At 37.0% G+C, this 18,187-nt stretch overlaps 2 protein-coding genes across 3 annotated transcripts; one reads left to right on the forward strand and one right to left on the reverse strand.

Annotated features, from left to right (window-relative positions):
* On the reverse strand, positions 203–4,586 carry LOC18773068 (transcription factor AS1). Of its 2 annotated transcripts, none has more exons than XM_020566544.1 (2): positions 3,899–4,586; positions 203–2,182 (listed from the first exon to the last, which is right to left on the reverse strand). In XM_020566544.1, exon 2 carries the CDS (start codon positions 2,093–2,095, stop codon positions 1,025–1,027), a length of 1,071 nt encoding a protein of 356 aa, XP_020422133.1. In that variant the 5' UTR covers positions 2,096–2,182; positions 3,899–4,586; the 3' UTR covers positions 203–1,024. The 2 variants fall into 2 exon arrangements, with proteins under 2 accessions (XP_020422133.1, XP_007207336.1); XM_007207274.2 differs by having other exon boundaries at positions 203–2,145; positions 3,899–4,585.
* On the forward strand, positions 10,826–14,166 carry LOC18774236 (probable serine/threonine-protein kinase PBL11). Its single transcript, XM_007208658.2, has 6 exons — positions 10,826–11,366; positions 11,723–12,027; positions 12,297–12,432; positions 12,570–12,712; positions 12,796–12,919; positions 13,460–14,166. Exons 1-6 carry the CDS (start codon positions 11,315–11,317, stop codon positions 13,888–13,890), a joined length of 1,191 nt encoding a protein of 396 aa, XP_007208720.2. The 5' UTR covers positions 10,826–11,314; the 3' UTR covers positions 13,891–14,166.

Here is an 18,187-nt window from a genome sequence, read left to right on the forward strand (position 1 = left end):
GCACAAGTACTTAACCTAATGGATACCATATTGATCATCCAGGTCCAGCCTTTGGCTACTTGCAGTACATACATCTTTTTATTAAGTTAGTGCTTCAGTAGAAAAATACGAGTACTGTTCTTACATCCTGTTTGAAGTTCAATAATAAAACTCGAAAAGAGGGACTACTTCATAATCATTGATCGTCTAACCCACACGCAACTTAAATTAGAAACCAAAGATTGGGATTTAAAATTCATTTCTGTGACCCTTACAAGAAAGCGACTCCAATCACTCAAGGCGGCCGAGAGGTGCATTACAATTTAAGTAACTGAAATCAGGCAAGAACTGAGGCATTACAAGGTGGTGGGGATTCTTCTTTCTATGGTCAATTTAGGAAGAGTACTGGTGATTGCCATATGTTAATGTATGTGAAACATATTAAGGGATCGCGTGAACAACTGTCGTTAACATTCCTCAATCGATGAACGACTGTCGTTAACATTCCTCAAGTGATGTGTCATTTGATGCTATTGTCTGTTCATGCAGGGAACAAGAAGACTCCAGGCTTCGCGACAGTTCCAAACCACATAGACATAACATGGGTCCTCACAGATGCTGAGGCCTGAGAGTGATGAGTGGAGCCCCAATGACCACATGTTATCATGAGTCCTAATAAAGGTGATGAATTATTGGGCCCAAACCTCTGCATTTGTAATGGATTGGACTTGTCTGTTGATTCTCCAGAAACCAATTCTAAAACAATGAGTTGCATCATATCTCTCGTCTATTTGAAATGTGGAAACATAAGTTTTCCCTGAAAACAGTTAAAATACAATTGTAATATAGCTGCTGAAATGATAATGCAATGCCACCTTAGAGTCATTCGGTCCAGGCCAATAGGCACAGTATAAGTAATTAGACACCCTATAACAGCATTTGATCAGAGGATGCACACAAGACCGAAAGAGAAATGATAAACAAAACAGAAAACCGAAATTCGGACCTCATACGATCTAAACTGACCATGTATAACAGATATCTCTCACCGGCCATTAGGCTCAGCCAGCCTTGGCCTGCCACCCATCTGGTCAAGAAACTTGGAGAGACGCAAATGCTTTGCAACCCATTGCTCGGTCAACTTCTGTTCCTTTGCTTCGGCATCTCTCCTTAGCCCTGCTAATTGTTCCCTGTATTCTGCTTCAATCCTATCCAGAGCAGCCTTCTGCTCTTCCCTTAGAGCTTTCACCTTCGCCTCAATCTCTTCCATCTTCTCCCTCCTCCGACAAGCCTTCTCCGATTCCAGTTGCAATTCTACTCTCCTTAACCTCCAGGATGCTTCCTTTTTATGCGCTGCCCAAGCACGGTGCACTTCCTCCAACTCTCTTGAGCACTCTACCAACTCAGATATTACAAGGTTCTCTCCACAAACAGGAACTGAGCCATGATGTGGCATATTGCCCAAAACAATACTATTATCTGATCCTCTATCAGGCTGCAGCCAAGGGATTGGAGGAGAGGGTGCAACTGTTGGAGACAGACTCAGGGTAACAGACGGAGATGGTGGCCTGACATTGGAGGTCACATTGGAATTAGAAAGCCAAGGAGGAAGCATCGTAGGCGCAGGAGAAGATGTTTCAGTATGAAGATAGGACCCATTTGAAGTAGCCATGAGATATGAGGGGGCAGCACGCTCCTGCACTAGCTTCTCAGCAAAAGTTTCAAGAATTCTATCGTATTTACCCTCGTCAACAGGGTCAACTGTCTTATTGTTTTTCTGTTCTCTCTGCTGCTTCTCTTTGAACACTTCCCACCACTTACCCAATCTCTTAGCAGTACGTCCAGGGACTTCAGCCGCAATTTTCTTCCATTTATTACCGTGTTTGGCTTGAAGGCAAATGACAAGGCGCTGCTCCTCTTCAGTAAGTGATCCCTTCTTGATGCCGGGCTTGAGATAATTCTTCCACCTTTCTAAGCAAGATTTGGCATCCCTGTTTAGGGGCGTATTCATGCGCTGTGATACAAGGTTCCACTCCCTTGGTCCATATTGCTGCACATACGCACGTAACAAAGCGTCCTCTTCAGCTCTCCAACGTTGTCTCTCCTTCATTTCCATGACCAAATACAACTGCCCATTGCTTCAAACCGAAACGCTTCATAATGTATCTGGAATCCAGAAATCACCATGTTAGTCCATCTTCCACTGTGATATGAATCATGATGATATGTTACCAATGTCAAAAATGAACTGAATAGTGAGATAGAAAGGGACTAAACTCTAGGCTATGAAGAAAAGCTGATAAGGCAACAAGCTGATAGAATTAATAAAGGATGGACCAACTAGTTGAATGTTCTGTTTGAAACCACGATAGCAATTTCATCATCCATTCATGCTTTTAATACAAGAAAACAAAGGAAATACTGTAATGCTCAGTGCCTTCCCCTTTTCACTTCAATTGCTAACAGCCAAATACAGAAAGCAGAACAGAACAACTCCTAGTAAGAAACCCTTTCCTTATTAACATAGTAAATTGTAGACAGGAACAGGACACTAGCAAACTATAAGAACAGGATATATTTCATATTAGTAAAATGATGGATAATTAAAAATTTTGCGCATATATTTCATATTGTCTTTTGGTAATTAGTAATTTATAATTAATAGGTCTTACTATTTATCGAAACCTACACTTATATAATCCTTATTCATAGTATATATACTCAGTATAACATACTGATGTTAATTATATAGTGAACTATAAGATATCTTTATGACAATTAAGGTTCAAAATTTTAACTTTAAACAATAAACAACAGGTAAAGAAATTAGATAAAGGTACCCAAACTTGATTACACACTAACACTAACAATGAACAAAAACAAAAACGGACAAATTACTAAGGGCTTGTTCGGTAACGTTTTAAGAGGTTGTTTTCATTTTCAGAGAACAAAAATTAGGTAAAAACACGTTCGGTAGCCCAAAACAAAAAACACTGAGAATGTTTTCATTTTATGAAAACAAGTTCATGTGTACTACTTGTAGAAAACAGAAAAAAGTTGTTTTCATTCTCATAGGAAACGTTTTCATAAAAATAACTCACGTATTATTATTTCAAATTGTACTGCCAGACACGTTTTCATTGTTTTTGTTTTCTGAAGATATTTTCTACCAGACGGGCTCTAAAATTTCGAAAAATATGCTCCAATATTCAGCTAAATACCCCAACACTACATTAGATGCAAAACCCAAAATGCCAAAATTGAGAACAAAAATAATCAACCACTGAAGAAAAACAAAACTAAGAGTGAAAACCCCCACTGATTTTATCCCAGTACATGGCGCTGGAAATTGTCCTGCTGACTGGGTTGGGGACTGGGGATGTGATGAGATATTTTCCACAGGAGAGAAATTTGTTTTCTTCTCTGTGTTTCTTAAAAAATTATCTGTGAGAACTACCCACACCTACTTCATCCAGACCATCAAATTCATTCACCAAACAGAAGTACAACAATTACTTCGAGAAATGAGACAATACAGAAGTAGCCATCACCAACTATGCAAAGCATTGTTACTAAATCACTCTATCACTAACTTTTCGCATCATTTTAAAAATAAAACAGAGAGTGAGGTTGCAGATAAAACTAAGAACAACCCCAAGAAACTTGTTTTGAAAAGAGAGAAAAAAAAAAAAACTTTCTTACGAACCAAAACGACATCCCCATAACCCAACAAAGCAAATTGCAGAGTAAAAGAAAACTAGAAACTTTTTCAACAATCAATGACAGGAAGCAGGTACTCGTTTATAAGTTGGGAACTTTATCTCTCTTTATCTTTCAATGCTTTGCATAATGAGATGAAATGCGGAAATTAAGAGAGAGAGAGAGAGAGAGAGAGAGAGAGAGAGAGAGAGAAGCTTACATGTCTGCTTAACTGCACCAAAGAACCAAGCTTGGTCTTCGACGCATCTCCTCCAACCAAACTGCTAATAATAATAATAATACGACTGTTGTTGGGATGAGGAAACAGAGAAAGATAAAATTTTGTTTTTGCTAAAGAGAGGGAGAATGAAAAAGGGTGGAGACTCAAACTCCAAAACAACCCTAGAGGGAGAAAAAATCCCAGGCTAGAGAGAGAGAGAGAAAAAAAAAAGGACAGAAGAGACTAGACTTATGTGAAGAGAGAGAGAGGGAGGAGAGAGATCTGACAGAGAGCGTAAAAGGAGGGCACGCGAATGGAGCGCCAAGGAGGCAAATGCAGACCACAGCCCAGCCGATGACGTCGTTTTAAGGGGAATTTGCAATATCATCAAGCCACAAAACAAAATAAAAAATAAATAAAACAAACAAGAAAAGAAAAGCTAAGGTCTACTCTACTGCTCCAGTACTGTGTTGTGTGTCATCTTCACCAACCATGGCCCCTGCCTCAACGACTCAACGACAATTCAATACTCACACACATAAAAACATAAAAACATAAAAATCAAAATGAAAACTAAAAAGGCTGCAAACTTTTGCTAGAGAGAGACAGAGAGAGAGACGCGTACGCTCGATTTCAGCGCATATATCTCCTCCTTTGTGTCATTTGGCGTCGTTGGGTGGATCATAATATTTCATCAGTGTTTCGCGGGAGTAAGCAAAGCTACTACGATTACGTGCAATTATTATCATAATAATACAGCTAACGAGACGCAGAGAGGTCTTTGGGCCCATGGGTCGGGCATTGGGTACGTGGGCCTTGCCCGTGTTTCATGATTCGGGTGATTCATTCACATTTGATGCCACCTGCGACAGGGAGGGTGGCAAACGTACTATGGAGGATAGGACCGCATTTTTCACATTATTGGGTTGCGGGCCATATGATTGCACGTGTCTCGTTTAAGCACCTTTAGGTCACATTTGATGGGTTTGACTATTTTGTTTAAAATTATAAGAGTATTGACTGTTAGTTAACGAGGTCTAATCTAGTGGTAAATAGTTGTAATTAGCAGATAAGTGGTTTTAGATTTAAAATTTTATAGCATCTTGGTAGTGTATACGTGAGAAACCCTTATCCTTTTTAGTTTAGACTATCCTTCTATTTGGTGTGTTGAGACTGTACTTCTTCAATTAAACATCCGTCCAACAAAGCATGTGTCTCATCTAAGCTACTTAACAACACATTTAATTGTTTAATGTGTACAAGAATCATGACTATTGTTTAATATATTGATACTAAACGTATGAAATTAAATAGCAGTCCAACATATTATGTCTTACAAATCTTAAATAGAAAAATAAAAATCATACTGATTGGTTTCAACTCAACTTCAATCCAATATAAGCCCGACCATTAAACAAGACAAGACCCTTCGCAACTTTCCAACAAAATCAAGCTTAAAGTTGTAATCGGTCAAATTATAATGCATGAATTTAGTAATGTCACACACAATAATTTTTCATTATTTGTTGTTATTTTGTATGATATGAAGGGTACAATTATGAGCATGGAACCCCCATGCACGCTGTGAGATCTGACCGTCGGTTGAAGAAGGGGGAAAAGATGAGAATGACTGAATTCCAATTCCATTACGTCAGGATGCTCACAGAAGAGACAGGGGTTGCTTGGGTTCCTCTAGGTAAGCTCGCACCGTCTTATTCAGCACCCCATCGTCCATCGCTCTGCTAAACAAAGACCTCCTACGATCCTAGGGTCAACAGCGTAGATGATAGAGTAGGAGAGCAGGGCAGGGAAGCAGGCGCAGCAGGGGATTAAAAAGGAGAAAAGAGAGAAAAAGCCATCATTAGGATGGGGTGGGCCCCAGACGAGGTGTGGTGGGGGGGACTGTAGTCCGGGTTTCACGGCACAAGGAGACGAGTCTGATTGAGACGCGACCTTCTGATCCTGCTCAGAACCCCCCCCCTCAGTTGTCAGTGATACGTTACGTCCCTTTTTTTTTTTTCCCCCTATTTTCCTAATTTTAATAATTTTTTAAATAAATAAAAAATGCCCCTTTCTATCTCTCTCTTTGTGTCTCTGTCTTTTTACTCTTTTCTGGGTCTTTTATTTTGGGGTTGACAGCGCCAGTGAGAAAAAAACCCAACCAGACCACCACTTGCCCATCTCACATTCTTTTTCTTAATCTCCCCCCCTGCCATCACCAACCCACCCTCCATTTACTCAACTTACCCCCCCCCTCCCCTCGTCCTCATCACTGATAAGATTCCCCTCTGCGTCCTCCTCATTATTTCTACATTACACAACATATATTTGTGGCAAATGGAAAACCAAGCAAAACAATTGATCATTTGGTCTTGCATTGCATTGCATTGTCTCAAGGCCGTAATTCTTCTCTTGTCTTTATATAAAATGAGAATTAAATATAGTGCCAAAGTCTTTTTGTTTACTGCTTGTTGACTTGGATAAAGTTTAGGGGCTTTCGTCAATGGGTTATATATTAATAATACACCAAAAACTATATGCTAAAAACTACAATAAGATTGAAAGTGACACCAAATAATAATAATAATAAATAGTTGAACTTAGAAAACCAAGAGCTAGCGCTTGAAGGAATTTTAGAAAAGAGGACTGCTTAGGTTTTAAAGGTGTGGAGAATGTACCTTTGATGATGGTCCCATATCACATGGATCTTCCCGGCAATATTGATCAATGCTCCTACTTTAAGGCAACACTCACCTCCCTTACTATAAAGTTATTGGAAAATCACGACATGATTTGGAAGTCATTTCTACCTATGAACTTTTTGTGAGTGATTTAGAGTTTAAGTGGTTAAGAATATTTATTTGTGCACTCGAAATTTTATGTTCGATTCTCTTTTTTTTTAATATCGCTTGTATAAAAAGGTAAAAAATCTATGAACATTATAATATCTCAAAATACCGCGACATAATTTGAGACCGAACGGAACGATACTATACCCTTATAATAATTAAGTTTGTTCTTCACACATCAGAGAATTGAATGAGTATGTGATTCCTTTCTTCTGTCACTTTCCAAGTTGAAATCAATGATAATTTCAAATGAGACCTTTTTTATCCTGTTGGAGATTGGGTTAATTAATTTTTTTTTACTGTAGATGTGAGATACGACCTGAAGAATCACTGTTGCAGAAAGTCGCTGATTTCCTTGTCGTTTTTGCTAGAGTAGTAGCAGTTTTGCAGTGCAGAGAGAGCAGAGGGGTGGGTTTTGATGAGACAAGTACAGCAGCAGCTACAGAAGGGCAACCTTGGAATTTTACAAAAAATTCCTGAAATGACACATCAAAGCATCAAACATAACATTTATATATATTTGTATAAAATTGAGGGGAGATCCTCCCCTATAAAATCTCCCTCTCTGAGCCCCCTGACCCTACCCTCTGCATTTTCTCTGAAAAGCTACTTCTTCTTTTTGTGGTAGGAAATGACTCATATATCATTTATCGCAGTAAAAAAAATAAAAATACAAAAATGAGTAAAGTGTGCAAAGTAGAAGGTGCATTTAGTATAGGGATTGGTGTGAAGGGGAAAGAGAGAGGTTACAAAAGAAAGGCTGTGTGTGATTGAGTGAGTGAGTCTCCATTTAACCTGAGTTGTTGCTGTGACTCTGGTTTTAGGCTTTTTCCCCAACTTGGTTGGGTGAAAGGGAAACATCTCAGATCCCTTTCAACAAATTCCATACTTTCTTTATGTAAAACCCAACTTGCTTCACTTGTCCTCACATTCATGTTGATTTTGTTAGTACTGTTTGCTACCTTCAAAGCCCAAGAGAAATAGTTCACACCAATTGGGCCAAGCCCAAACTTGTATCCAGATTAATTAAAAGGTGTTTTCCTCATTTTTTAATATATATATATATAAGAGTATTTCCACTGGGAAGCCCCAGCCCGAGCAAGAGGCCCCCCTAGGCCCCCAAATATGTTTCCAGCACCCAATTCTAATCAGGGTAAAAGCTGGTCTCCACCAACTTGGGCAAGCTCAAAGGCACGACTTGCATGGGCTGCTACCTGGGCAAGCTGACTTAATACTAACGTCATTGTGACGTCAGTAGCCAATTTAAATAACATAAAAAATTGAAAAACCAAAACCAAAATTTTCAGAATTTTTTTGTTTATAAATACCTAGTCATATTCTTCACTTCTCACACCAAAACTCTATACAAATTCATCTCCTCATATCTCATGTAAATAGTGGTTGTCATGGCAATGGGTGAAAAACCAACAAAAAAATTGTTAGAGCAAGCACTATTCATGTGAATAATAACAGCCTTTATCTCCCGTTTCCTTTTGTCATGACAAATAGGAGGAAATGCTCTAAGAGAATTGTGAAAGCAAACTAACTCCAACAAGGTTTGTCAATGATCATTTTATCAAGTGATACACTATTTTTGTTTTATTTCAGACGCTCTTGAGTTTGAATTTTATTGACGATATTTGTTGTATCAAGTTAAAAACAAATAAGCTGAGTTCAAACCTTAGTGGCGTACGAACGCAGTGACTCATATTACGTGTCGAGTACAAGCACGAGCCCAACCCTGTCTAGGTAGGGGTGAAGCCCGACCCAAATTCTTGTAAACCTTCCTTAGCATATATAGCCCAGCCCAGCTTCTTTAAAAAAATAAATATAAAAATAATAGCCCAGCTTATATCCTATATACCCAATCCGATTTTATCCCATAACAGCCTTCTTCTCTCTCCAACCAAGAGCCAAAACGTGTGACATTGTCTGCTCATCTCCACCACTTCTCCTGTGCGTGCTCACTTCTTTTTCTTTTTTTCTTTTTTTGTCTTTTTCTTTCTCCTGTTTTCCTTCTTCTTGCACACTACTTTTTCTTGTGATTTAATTATAAGACTATTTCAAAATTTTGATTTAGTGATCTAGAATACTGTTTTTTTATTTTTTTGCAATTGATGTGTAATATATAAATTTATATGTGTTACTCTGTAGGAAGTTTTTACTTATTTATGAAAGTTGTATTTTTTTTCTTATCAATGAAATTCACTCGTATCGTTGAGTTCTATTTGATGTATAATTGGGAAAGTTTTTGAGAATGTAATTGAAGATGTAGGAGTAAATAATACAAGTGTTTATTGTGTTATATACAAATTAGAAAATATCATTTAAAAATAAAATAGACTATCGAAATTTGAATAAAAATTTTCCGATTGGAAAATTGGCCTAAAAGTTAACCCTAGTTATTTTTAAATCCTGAATCCGTACCTGATTGAGTATGGTTGAATCTATATATATAAAGCAAAAGGCAGATAATGGTGAAACATTCCAAATATCAGAAAATGCCCTTGATTAATGCAAACATTAAGAATTCAAATTATTAATTAAATGAGGATAATACGGTAAATTCACACTTTTTCATATTTTAAAAAAGAAAAAGAAAAAGAAAAAGCAGATAATGAATCATATTTTTATGGAACACAACTACCCATTATGTTTTTTTAATTCTAAAATAAATTTAAATTTTTTTAAAAAAAAGTCTCTCGCAAGCGCGTGCGGAAAGACTAGTATTTACTAATACTGTACTCTAAAGTAGAAAGTGACATCCATTCATATGATGATATAACAATACACAAACGTCTTATACCAAGTGACCATGTTTCAATACCACCTGATAATTTTTCATATGCATCCACCTTTTACGTCAATAGTTTGGACAACCGTCGTGAATTTTCTCCGACATCATTCAAACATTGATACCGTAGAACATAAAAATAAAAAGCTAACGTGGGGACCTTACTTTGGCCTAATTAGAAGGGACAATGAGACGTGATTGCTTTTTATTACTATTTTCATTTATTTATTAGGTGAGAAACTAAGAAATAAATTGATTTTCTCGCGTCAGTTTTGAAGCCACACCATGTTTTTTTGTTCAAATTTCTGTGAAATTGGTGCAATAATAAAAGTAAGAAAATAATTTCCAATTTTTTTTTAAAAAAAGAGTAAGAAATAAGTTTGGAGAACCCATCAACTTATTAATTTTAAATTCTTAATAAATTCCAGCAAGGTCACCTTTATTAGTCTAATCTACATATCTAGAAGGAGATCCAAATTTCAAAAAAAGAAGCTTCCCAGCAACCCCAACACTGACTTATTCCTCCAAACGTGCACGTTATGGATAGGCCATCGAACTCAGATTAATTCAAGAAATGGTCAGAAATTGATTAATTAGGTGTAATTAAATAAGTAAATAAACACGCAATTTGACTAATAATCATTGAGTAGATGCCATTACAGAAACAAGGGAATGGTCTGAAAATTGATTAACAATGAATGAGAATCTACAAAAGCACACCGACAACTCCAACCAGCATATTATTCATGCCTCCGCGTGACAAGTTTAACAAAAACATGCGGCAAACACAATAAGCATCAGCCCTCCATCACAACCATCCGAACATCATAACTAGTTATCAAGTAGCTGATTAATTAGAGAAAAAAAGAGGGAAACGATTGTGTTGTCGCCACTAACTTATCCATTTCGGATTTATGTGAGTGAGTAATTCTTTTACATGATTGTTATATTGCCGTGTGTCATGACACTGTGATAGTTGCGTATTAGAATTTTTTCATATAAAAAGAGAAATAAAGATAGAATTGCAAGTGAACCCGAAAAAAAAAGGAATTTTTCCCCAACATTTTAACAAAATCACATCAGAATATCATTTTAAGAAATTTTATATGACTATTGATTCTGATTTCCAACTGTGTAACATAACTGAATCCCTTAACAGAACATCATTATTAATAAATCTAATCTACTCAGTAAATTTTTTTAATGAAAATTAGCACACAAAGAAACAAAATGTAAAGAAAATTAATATTCCTCATTTAAAATGCCAATAAATGTGTTAGTTGCAGTAGAAGACAGAGAATCTAAAAAGCAAGTCAACCGTCTATTGCTCTGTGCTTCCCGAAGGTCTACAAAGGCAACACAGAAGCTCCAATGGCAAAGGCTCAAAGGACCCTCTCTATTTTCTTCCTCGTTTTTTGTTAGCTTCTCCTCCGAAAACAAAACCAAAAGAAGCAAAAGGAACCCAATAGCATCAATTATCTATACTAGCAGCTATAGCTAGGATATCTGTAAAAGAAAAAAGTGTGATCTTTTTCGTGTCTGAATTGAACTTGGGTTCAGTATACATGTCTTTTTCTGGGGAGAGGGTAAAAAGCTTGTTGGGAGATTGTACCCAGAAAAGAAAATATCAGTCTGGCACAAAATCTCTGTTTTCTCACGAGCCTTCATATTGAGTTTGGTTGAGGTTCTCTGCATTTCAAGACTTTGTTTTGTTTTGCTTGTTGAATTTGTTTGAAAGCTGGGGAGATAGAGATTTGGGAAACATTTGTTTGGATGGGGGTTTGCTGGAGCAACAAAATCAAGGCTGAAACTCCTTCTCATACAGGTATTGCTATTCTTTCTTGGAAAATGAACTCTGTTACTACTTTCATCAGAGAATATGAAAATTATGATTTCCTGAATGTCTTCTTTTTGTTTGGTTAGATGGGTTTGTTATTTTGAGGTAGTTTTATAGGATTTTAATTGAAGCTATAAGTTTTTGTTGCTAGGACTTTGTAAGCTTACCAAGGATTTTGATAATGCTTAAGAACATTTTCCTCTATGCTATAAGCTAGAAAGTGCTTTTAGGGAACTATCGAATTGGTGGCACCATGACTGTGTACAGTATGTTTTCACTTTTCACCTCTGCCTATTGAAGTGAACATTTGGTAACATAGGTCCATTGGATTACTTTCTCTGTAGGATTCAATTCTAAAAATGGGAGTGCTTCAAATAGCAAGGCGTCATCAGGTTCCATGCCTGTCACTCCTCGGAGTGAGGGTGAGATCTTACAATCTACTAAATTGAAGAGTATCGGCTTCAGTGAGCTCAAAAATGCCACAAGAAACTTCCGTCCTGACAGTGTACTAGGAGATGGCGGTTTTGGTTCTGTTTTCAAAGGTTGGATTGATGAAAGTTCTTTCATAGCTACCAAGGCCGGTACTGGCATGGTGATTGCCGTGAAGAGGCTCAACCAAGATGGAATCCAGGGTCACAAGGAATGGTTGGTGAGTGCAGTCATCTCCTTTTCATCTTTATGAGTTTTGATGGTCTGGTTTATTTACTTGTGTGCATTGTACGCTTAAAACTTCATGTCATAGTAGTTTATGGCTCTTTAAATTAGGAGAAACTTGCAATAAGAAGTTCTCCATATCACCTAACTGTAACTCTTCTATGCCTTGCAATTCTTGGCTAGAGTATTGATTGTCAATTTGGCATGATTTTTGGAGCATTTCTCAAATAGCAGAGTAATGAACACTACATTTTGGACCTGCAGACAGAAATCAACTATCTTGGGGAGCTGCATCACCCTAATCTTGTGAAATTAATTGGTTATTGCTTAGAGGATGATCATCGGCTCTTAGTTTACGAGTTCATGCCTAAGGGTAGCATGGAAAATCATCTATTCAGGAGTGAGTTTCTTACATCTTCAATAGTGGCATTCATTTTGAACCTCTCTCTCTCCCCCTCCTTTTTTCTCCTTAGAGATAGCACACAGCAAGTTGCCTATAATAACTTGTTACTGAAGCATTAGCTACTGCTGCAACAGGAAGTTCTCACTTTCAGCCACTATCTTGGAGCCTTAGAATGAAAATCGCCCTTGGTGCTGCAAGGGGACTTGCTTTTCTCCACAATGCTGAAACACAAGTCATACATCGTGACTTCAAGTCGGCTAACATTTTGCTCGACTCGGTACGTAACTCAATAGCATACTTTAATCAGATTCAGTATGGCTGATCGTTTGCCTCCGTACTGACTCATTATTACAATTTCAGAACTACAATGCAAAGCTGTCTGATTTTGGATTAGCCAGGGATGGCCCAACTGGTGACAAGAGCCATGTCTCTACTAGGGTCATTGGAACTCAAGGATATGCTGCTCCTGAGTATTTAGCCACAGGTACTACTTTCATATTCATTTCTTCTCTAAAATCCTTGACCTGTATGGAACCTCTTTGGCTTCTAGAAACCAAGCACCACTCCAAGTTTCATGCTTTAGATGACATTTCAATTTTCTGAGATGCACTTTTGCAGAGCTAAAACTGTTTGTCCAAAATAATTTAAAATTTGTTATTCATAAAGCATTTGCCAAGTAAGGTTATACCTACTGTTGAAGAAGTACGAATATGTGTAGCTTATCAACCTTAGTTGACAATAGTTCTGCATTCATGAAGTTAGTCTATTAACGTTACCCTCAGAAAATATCTGCCCTGTAAATCTTAAAAGAGGATAGGGGTGGGACAAGTTCCGTTAGTTAATTCCATGAAGTACACCAATTCCCAGTAACTTCTCCAACATCAAAAGCCCAAAAATAATCTGTCAAATAACCTACGTTCAATTGTTGACCACTGATGGAATGTGGGTGCAATTGCCAAAGCTTGGTATTATAGAGCCAAAGTACAGTTAGTGCTTACAATTAATTGCATGTTTTCTTCGGCAGGTCATCTTACTGCCAAGAGTGACATATACAGTTTTGGAGTTGTTCTACTAGAAATGTTATCCGGACGACGAGCTATAGATAAGAACAGACCAACTGGAGAACACAACCTGGTGGAGTGGGCAAAACCATACCTGAGAAACAAACGCCGGGTTTTTCGTGTTATTGATTCTCGACTTGAAGGCCAGTACTCACTCAATCGGGCCCAAAAGGCTGCCAACCTTGCACTTCAATGTCTTTCTATAGATCCTAAGTACAGACCCGACGTGAACGAAGTGGTAACAACACTGGAGGAGCTTCAGGAGACAAAGGACATGCAGAAAAGTACTCAGAAAGAGAACCATGTAACTAGTCATGGCCATTCTAACGGTGCTCCTAATGCTTCCAGAGTGACTGCTTATCCCAGGCCTTCTGCATCCCCACTTTTTGCTTGAGAGAAATTTTTCATGCTGCCCAAGATACTAGGGAAGGTGTTGAGTGAAGTCATGAGAGTTCAAATTTGTACATAGGCAAGATTGTTCTTGTTGAGTATGAAGTGGTTGTGTATAAATATGTATTTGAGCCTATACTGTCCAAATATTTTCTGGTTATTTTCTCACAGAACCATTGAAGGTACATGCATAGTTCTGTTCAGGATTGTGTGTGAAGTCTGATTGAGCTCATTGAGTATTTTTGGTTCCTTTAGAAATTATGTGACCTTGTTAAAATCCTCCATGAAGGCATAGTCTGGATATTGGATTTTTTTTTTCTTCACTTTTTTTTTATTGCGGATAGATGGTTGAGGATATTGAAGGTAATTATCTTCTCAAATTCGAATGGATCAAAATTGTAACAACCATTCCTCTTTCCCGCAAAATGTACCTCCTAGTTATGCTTTACTGGGACTCGAACCCAAGCTAATAACCAGAGACTTCAGTCCTAGCCAAAATCGACTGGGCTCACTGTTTTTTAGTTATTTGTTGGTTTTATTGTGCTTATACAATGTACTTAATTGTTAAAATTGAGATCACAGCGGCAAACATGCCTTACGATTGAAATCACAGGGTACCAAACTCAAATTGAACTCTTTTTAATTATGAAGTTGACGTCTAACCATGACAAAAGAAGAGGAGGAAAGTCGTTCTCTTACGAAGAGTTACCAAAACTTGTAATGAAAACAAGAGACTATTTACTTGAATAAAAGATGGTCAAGTAACATCCTTGAGAGCAATAAAGTGTAATTTGAATAAGATAGCCATGGACTACTATAGGCAAAGATAAACCAATAAAGCCAAGTGAGAGAAGTATGGAAGCAGTGTTGTGATACCACTGCATACTAGATCTTGGGATCGGGGTCTCTGAAATCTTTATTGGGTTGCTGACAAGTAAGTCCACCTTCTTCAAACCTCTGATGCAGTTCATTTGCTACAGCCTCTGAGATATTGGTGTTAATTCTTCTTCCTTAGTTTTATTGAGGTTTCTATCCTATAGGCCAACATTAGTAAGCATGATGAACACAAGAGCAAGATATATCTTACTCTTGTGTTCATCTCGGAAAACATTGCAAAAATTGAACTATCAACATCATTGTTTTCGGTGTTTCTGAGAGACAGTGATGGTAGTTTCCTTTTTCAAGTTTTATTGAGGATACTAGCCTTCACAAAATTAAAAAAAACCAAATGAAAATAAGGTTGTGCCGGAAAGCGGAAGTCAAATAAACCCTGGAGCCCTGAAGATGAGGACCAAACCAAAATCTTTGTTGGAGCAAATCTCAACACCGACAAGAAATCGTCATCCCAAAAAATCGACATTGTTGGTTCACTGAATGAATGATTGGTGCGGCACGATTTTGATTTTTGAGGGGATAGAGTCGAGGCGGCGAGGAAGAAGAAAGATAATAAAAAAATGAAGATGAGAGATAATGAGAAGGGAAAGATAGTCACGAAGAGGAGAGAGAAGAAACGACTACAAAGGAAAGAAAAGCTTTTCTTTCTCGCAAATGTGGTGGTTGCACCCTCAAAATAAGGATAAGATGACTTTATAGCTATACCAAGCAAGAAATAAGAATAAGATGACTTTATAACTATGCCAAGCAGGAAATAAATGACTAAAACAAAACATAAACTCACGCAAATACACCCAATGGACATGTGAAATCGGTGATGACATGCGTATGTGTAATACACTATGCCACTAAGCAAGAAAAGTGGATGTGGAAAGAAATTTGTGATCCCAAAATTAAAAGGTCTATGGCAAGGGAAAAAAATTGAGCAAGATAAGCGGCGAGAAGAGTGTATGTTAGTAAAGTGATTGAATTGATATGTAGGGGTATTTTAGGATAAACGACCTTATTATTATCAAAAAAATTTCGCGAGTGAGAACACTGGCGGGAACTAGCAACAACCTTCAAAAAATAATAATAATGTGATTGACCTCCATTTTGCTCATAATATTTATTTTACTTTTATTTAATTATTTATATATCTGCTTCTAGTATGAATATTATGAAGATATCCAAATTCATCTAATTTGGATTTAAAAGAACCCAAAATTAGCTATATGTCATTTATTTAATTATATTATTTTATATGAAATCCCTTTTTTTTTATTAGCCTTTTGGATGAATTTGATAGACAAAGAGCCCAAATCTGCCAGCTAGGTTAAATTTAGAGGGAAAAGACCATCAACTGGGTAGATTTAGACAAAAAACAGCTGCTTGGTTTTTGAGTTATCGACTTGTCTATAGACAGCGCATTTTGATGTCATGTACGGTCATGGCCCTAGAATTAACACAAAAGAAAAAGAAAATGGGAGCCTGAGTAAATTCCTAATATTCAGAAAAAGGTAGCTTGAGAATGGTAAGAGAGATTGGGAGTGAGAAATTTTGGCAATAAATTTTCAAATCTTCACTGTAATTCTCAATCTCTCTTCAATCTATATCTCTCTCTAATCTTTGCTCTATAATATCTCTCTTTTTCTCTCTATCAATCTTCTCTGTAATTCGGTTGGAACGCTAGGGTTTTGGTTGAGCTTTGTACTTCAAATCTTGAATTTTCAGTTTGATCCGTACCCAAAATGTCAACAATGTAAGCGTCAAACGGGTCATGTCGGGCTGAGCCGACCTATTTTGAGTTTGTCAATTGAATAAATGAGTCCTGCCGGGCCCATGCATTTATGAAAATCATCAATCTAAGCATGAGCCCCCAGCCTTAGCCCATATGGGATCGGGTCGTGCTCGTGACGAGCCTTTAAACAGGCCAATATGGGACCATGCCAAATTTGACTTATGTATTGCTTCTTCTTTTTTATAATTTAGTTTTTCCAATTTCATTTTTATATATTTTATAATTACGTATATACTAACAAGATTTATTATTTGTTGAAAAAAGAGGCCAATAACTTTATTTAAAGTATATTTAAATAGAAAATGACTAGAATATTGTTTGAGTTTTAAAAAATTGAAACTTGAAAAAAAACATCATTATTTTATATATAAAGAAACCATTAATTTTAATATATATATATATATAAATTATTAAAGAAAAGAGATATTATTGAATTTAAGATATAAATATAATAATATTATGTATTACTTTTTTTCTAAAACAAATATAATTTAATAAATGGGCTTTAAACACGAACCTTGACCATGACAGTTGAAGCGGGCCGTGCTTGTGTCATTGGCGATCAAAGATTTGAAAATTCTTTCCTTGATTTAGGTGCTTCTTTTAATCTAATGCCTTATTCGTTTATTCATGTTGTGTTTGTGTCAAAACGTTTTTCTTAACAGGTTGACACGACACGACACGTTAAGAAAACAGGTAAAAAATATCAAACACAAACAACACCTGTTGCAATTCACGAATCACACGACACAACCGTTTCACCCGTTAAGAATTAAAAATTAAATTAAAAAATAATATAAACAATTAAACAATTAAAAAAAATCTACTAGCACAGTGCGTTGTCGTCCAAACCCTCATCACCACCGTCATCACACTCTCTTCTCTCATACTCCCGAAATTTCTTCATCATCTGAATCGTGTCGTCATTCGTGAGCCAAAGTTGTGCCCTTGCTGTAGCCAGGAGCTGCCGAGTTGGCGCCGCTAGCCACCTAATGAGTTGTAGTTGTGCTTCTGGAAGGCCTTTACCAACCCAACACAATAGCTCCCAAGCTTTGGGCCACGATGTAAGCCGCATTTCTAATCAATTTGGGGGAGGGGGAGGAGAGAGAAAAAGACAAAAAGAAATATATGAAATTACAAAAATATTCATATCCTTAATGGGTTAACGGGTGATTCGTGAATTACACTGATATGACCTGTTAGCTTAACGGATGGCTAATAGATCAACCAATTATCAACACAACCTGTTAATTCAAACCCGAATACTAAATTTTTCGTGCGAATTCGTGTCGTGTACAATGTTGTCACGTCTAGAAATTAGGTGATCTTAAAACAACTTATATGAGCATGCAATTGGCAGATCATTCCATAAGGTATCTAAGAGGAATCCTAGAAGATGTGCTTGTGCAAATGAATGATCTTATCTTACCCGCTGATTTCTTAATTCTAGAAATAGAAGAAGCTTCTATTCCAGCTATGGATCTTCCAACCGCATGTACCAAAATTGATGTTCAAACAGGAACCTTGACCAAGAAAGTTCAAGGGGAACCATAGCCTTCAAGGTTTGATGCTTTGAAACTCCTAATGAAGAGCATGAAAGTTTTTGTATTGATACATTACATCAAAT

The sequence above is a fragment of the Prunus persica genome, chromosome G6, assembly GCF_000346465.2.
Source record: "Prunus persica cultivar Lovell chromosome G6, Prunus_persica_NCBIv2, whole genome shotgun sequence".
In the NCBI taxonomy this organism is placed as follows: Eukaryota; Viridiplantae; Streptophyta; class Magnoliopsida; order Rosales; family Rosaceae; genus Prunus; species Prunus persica.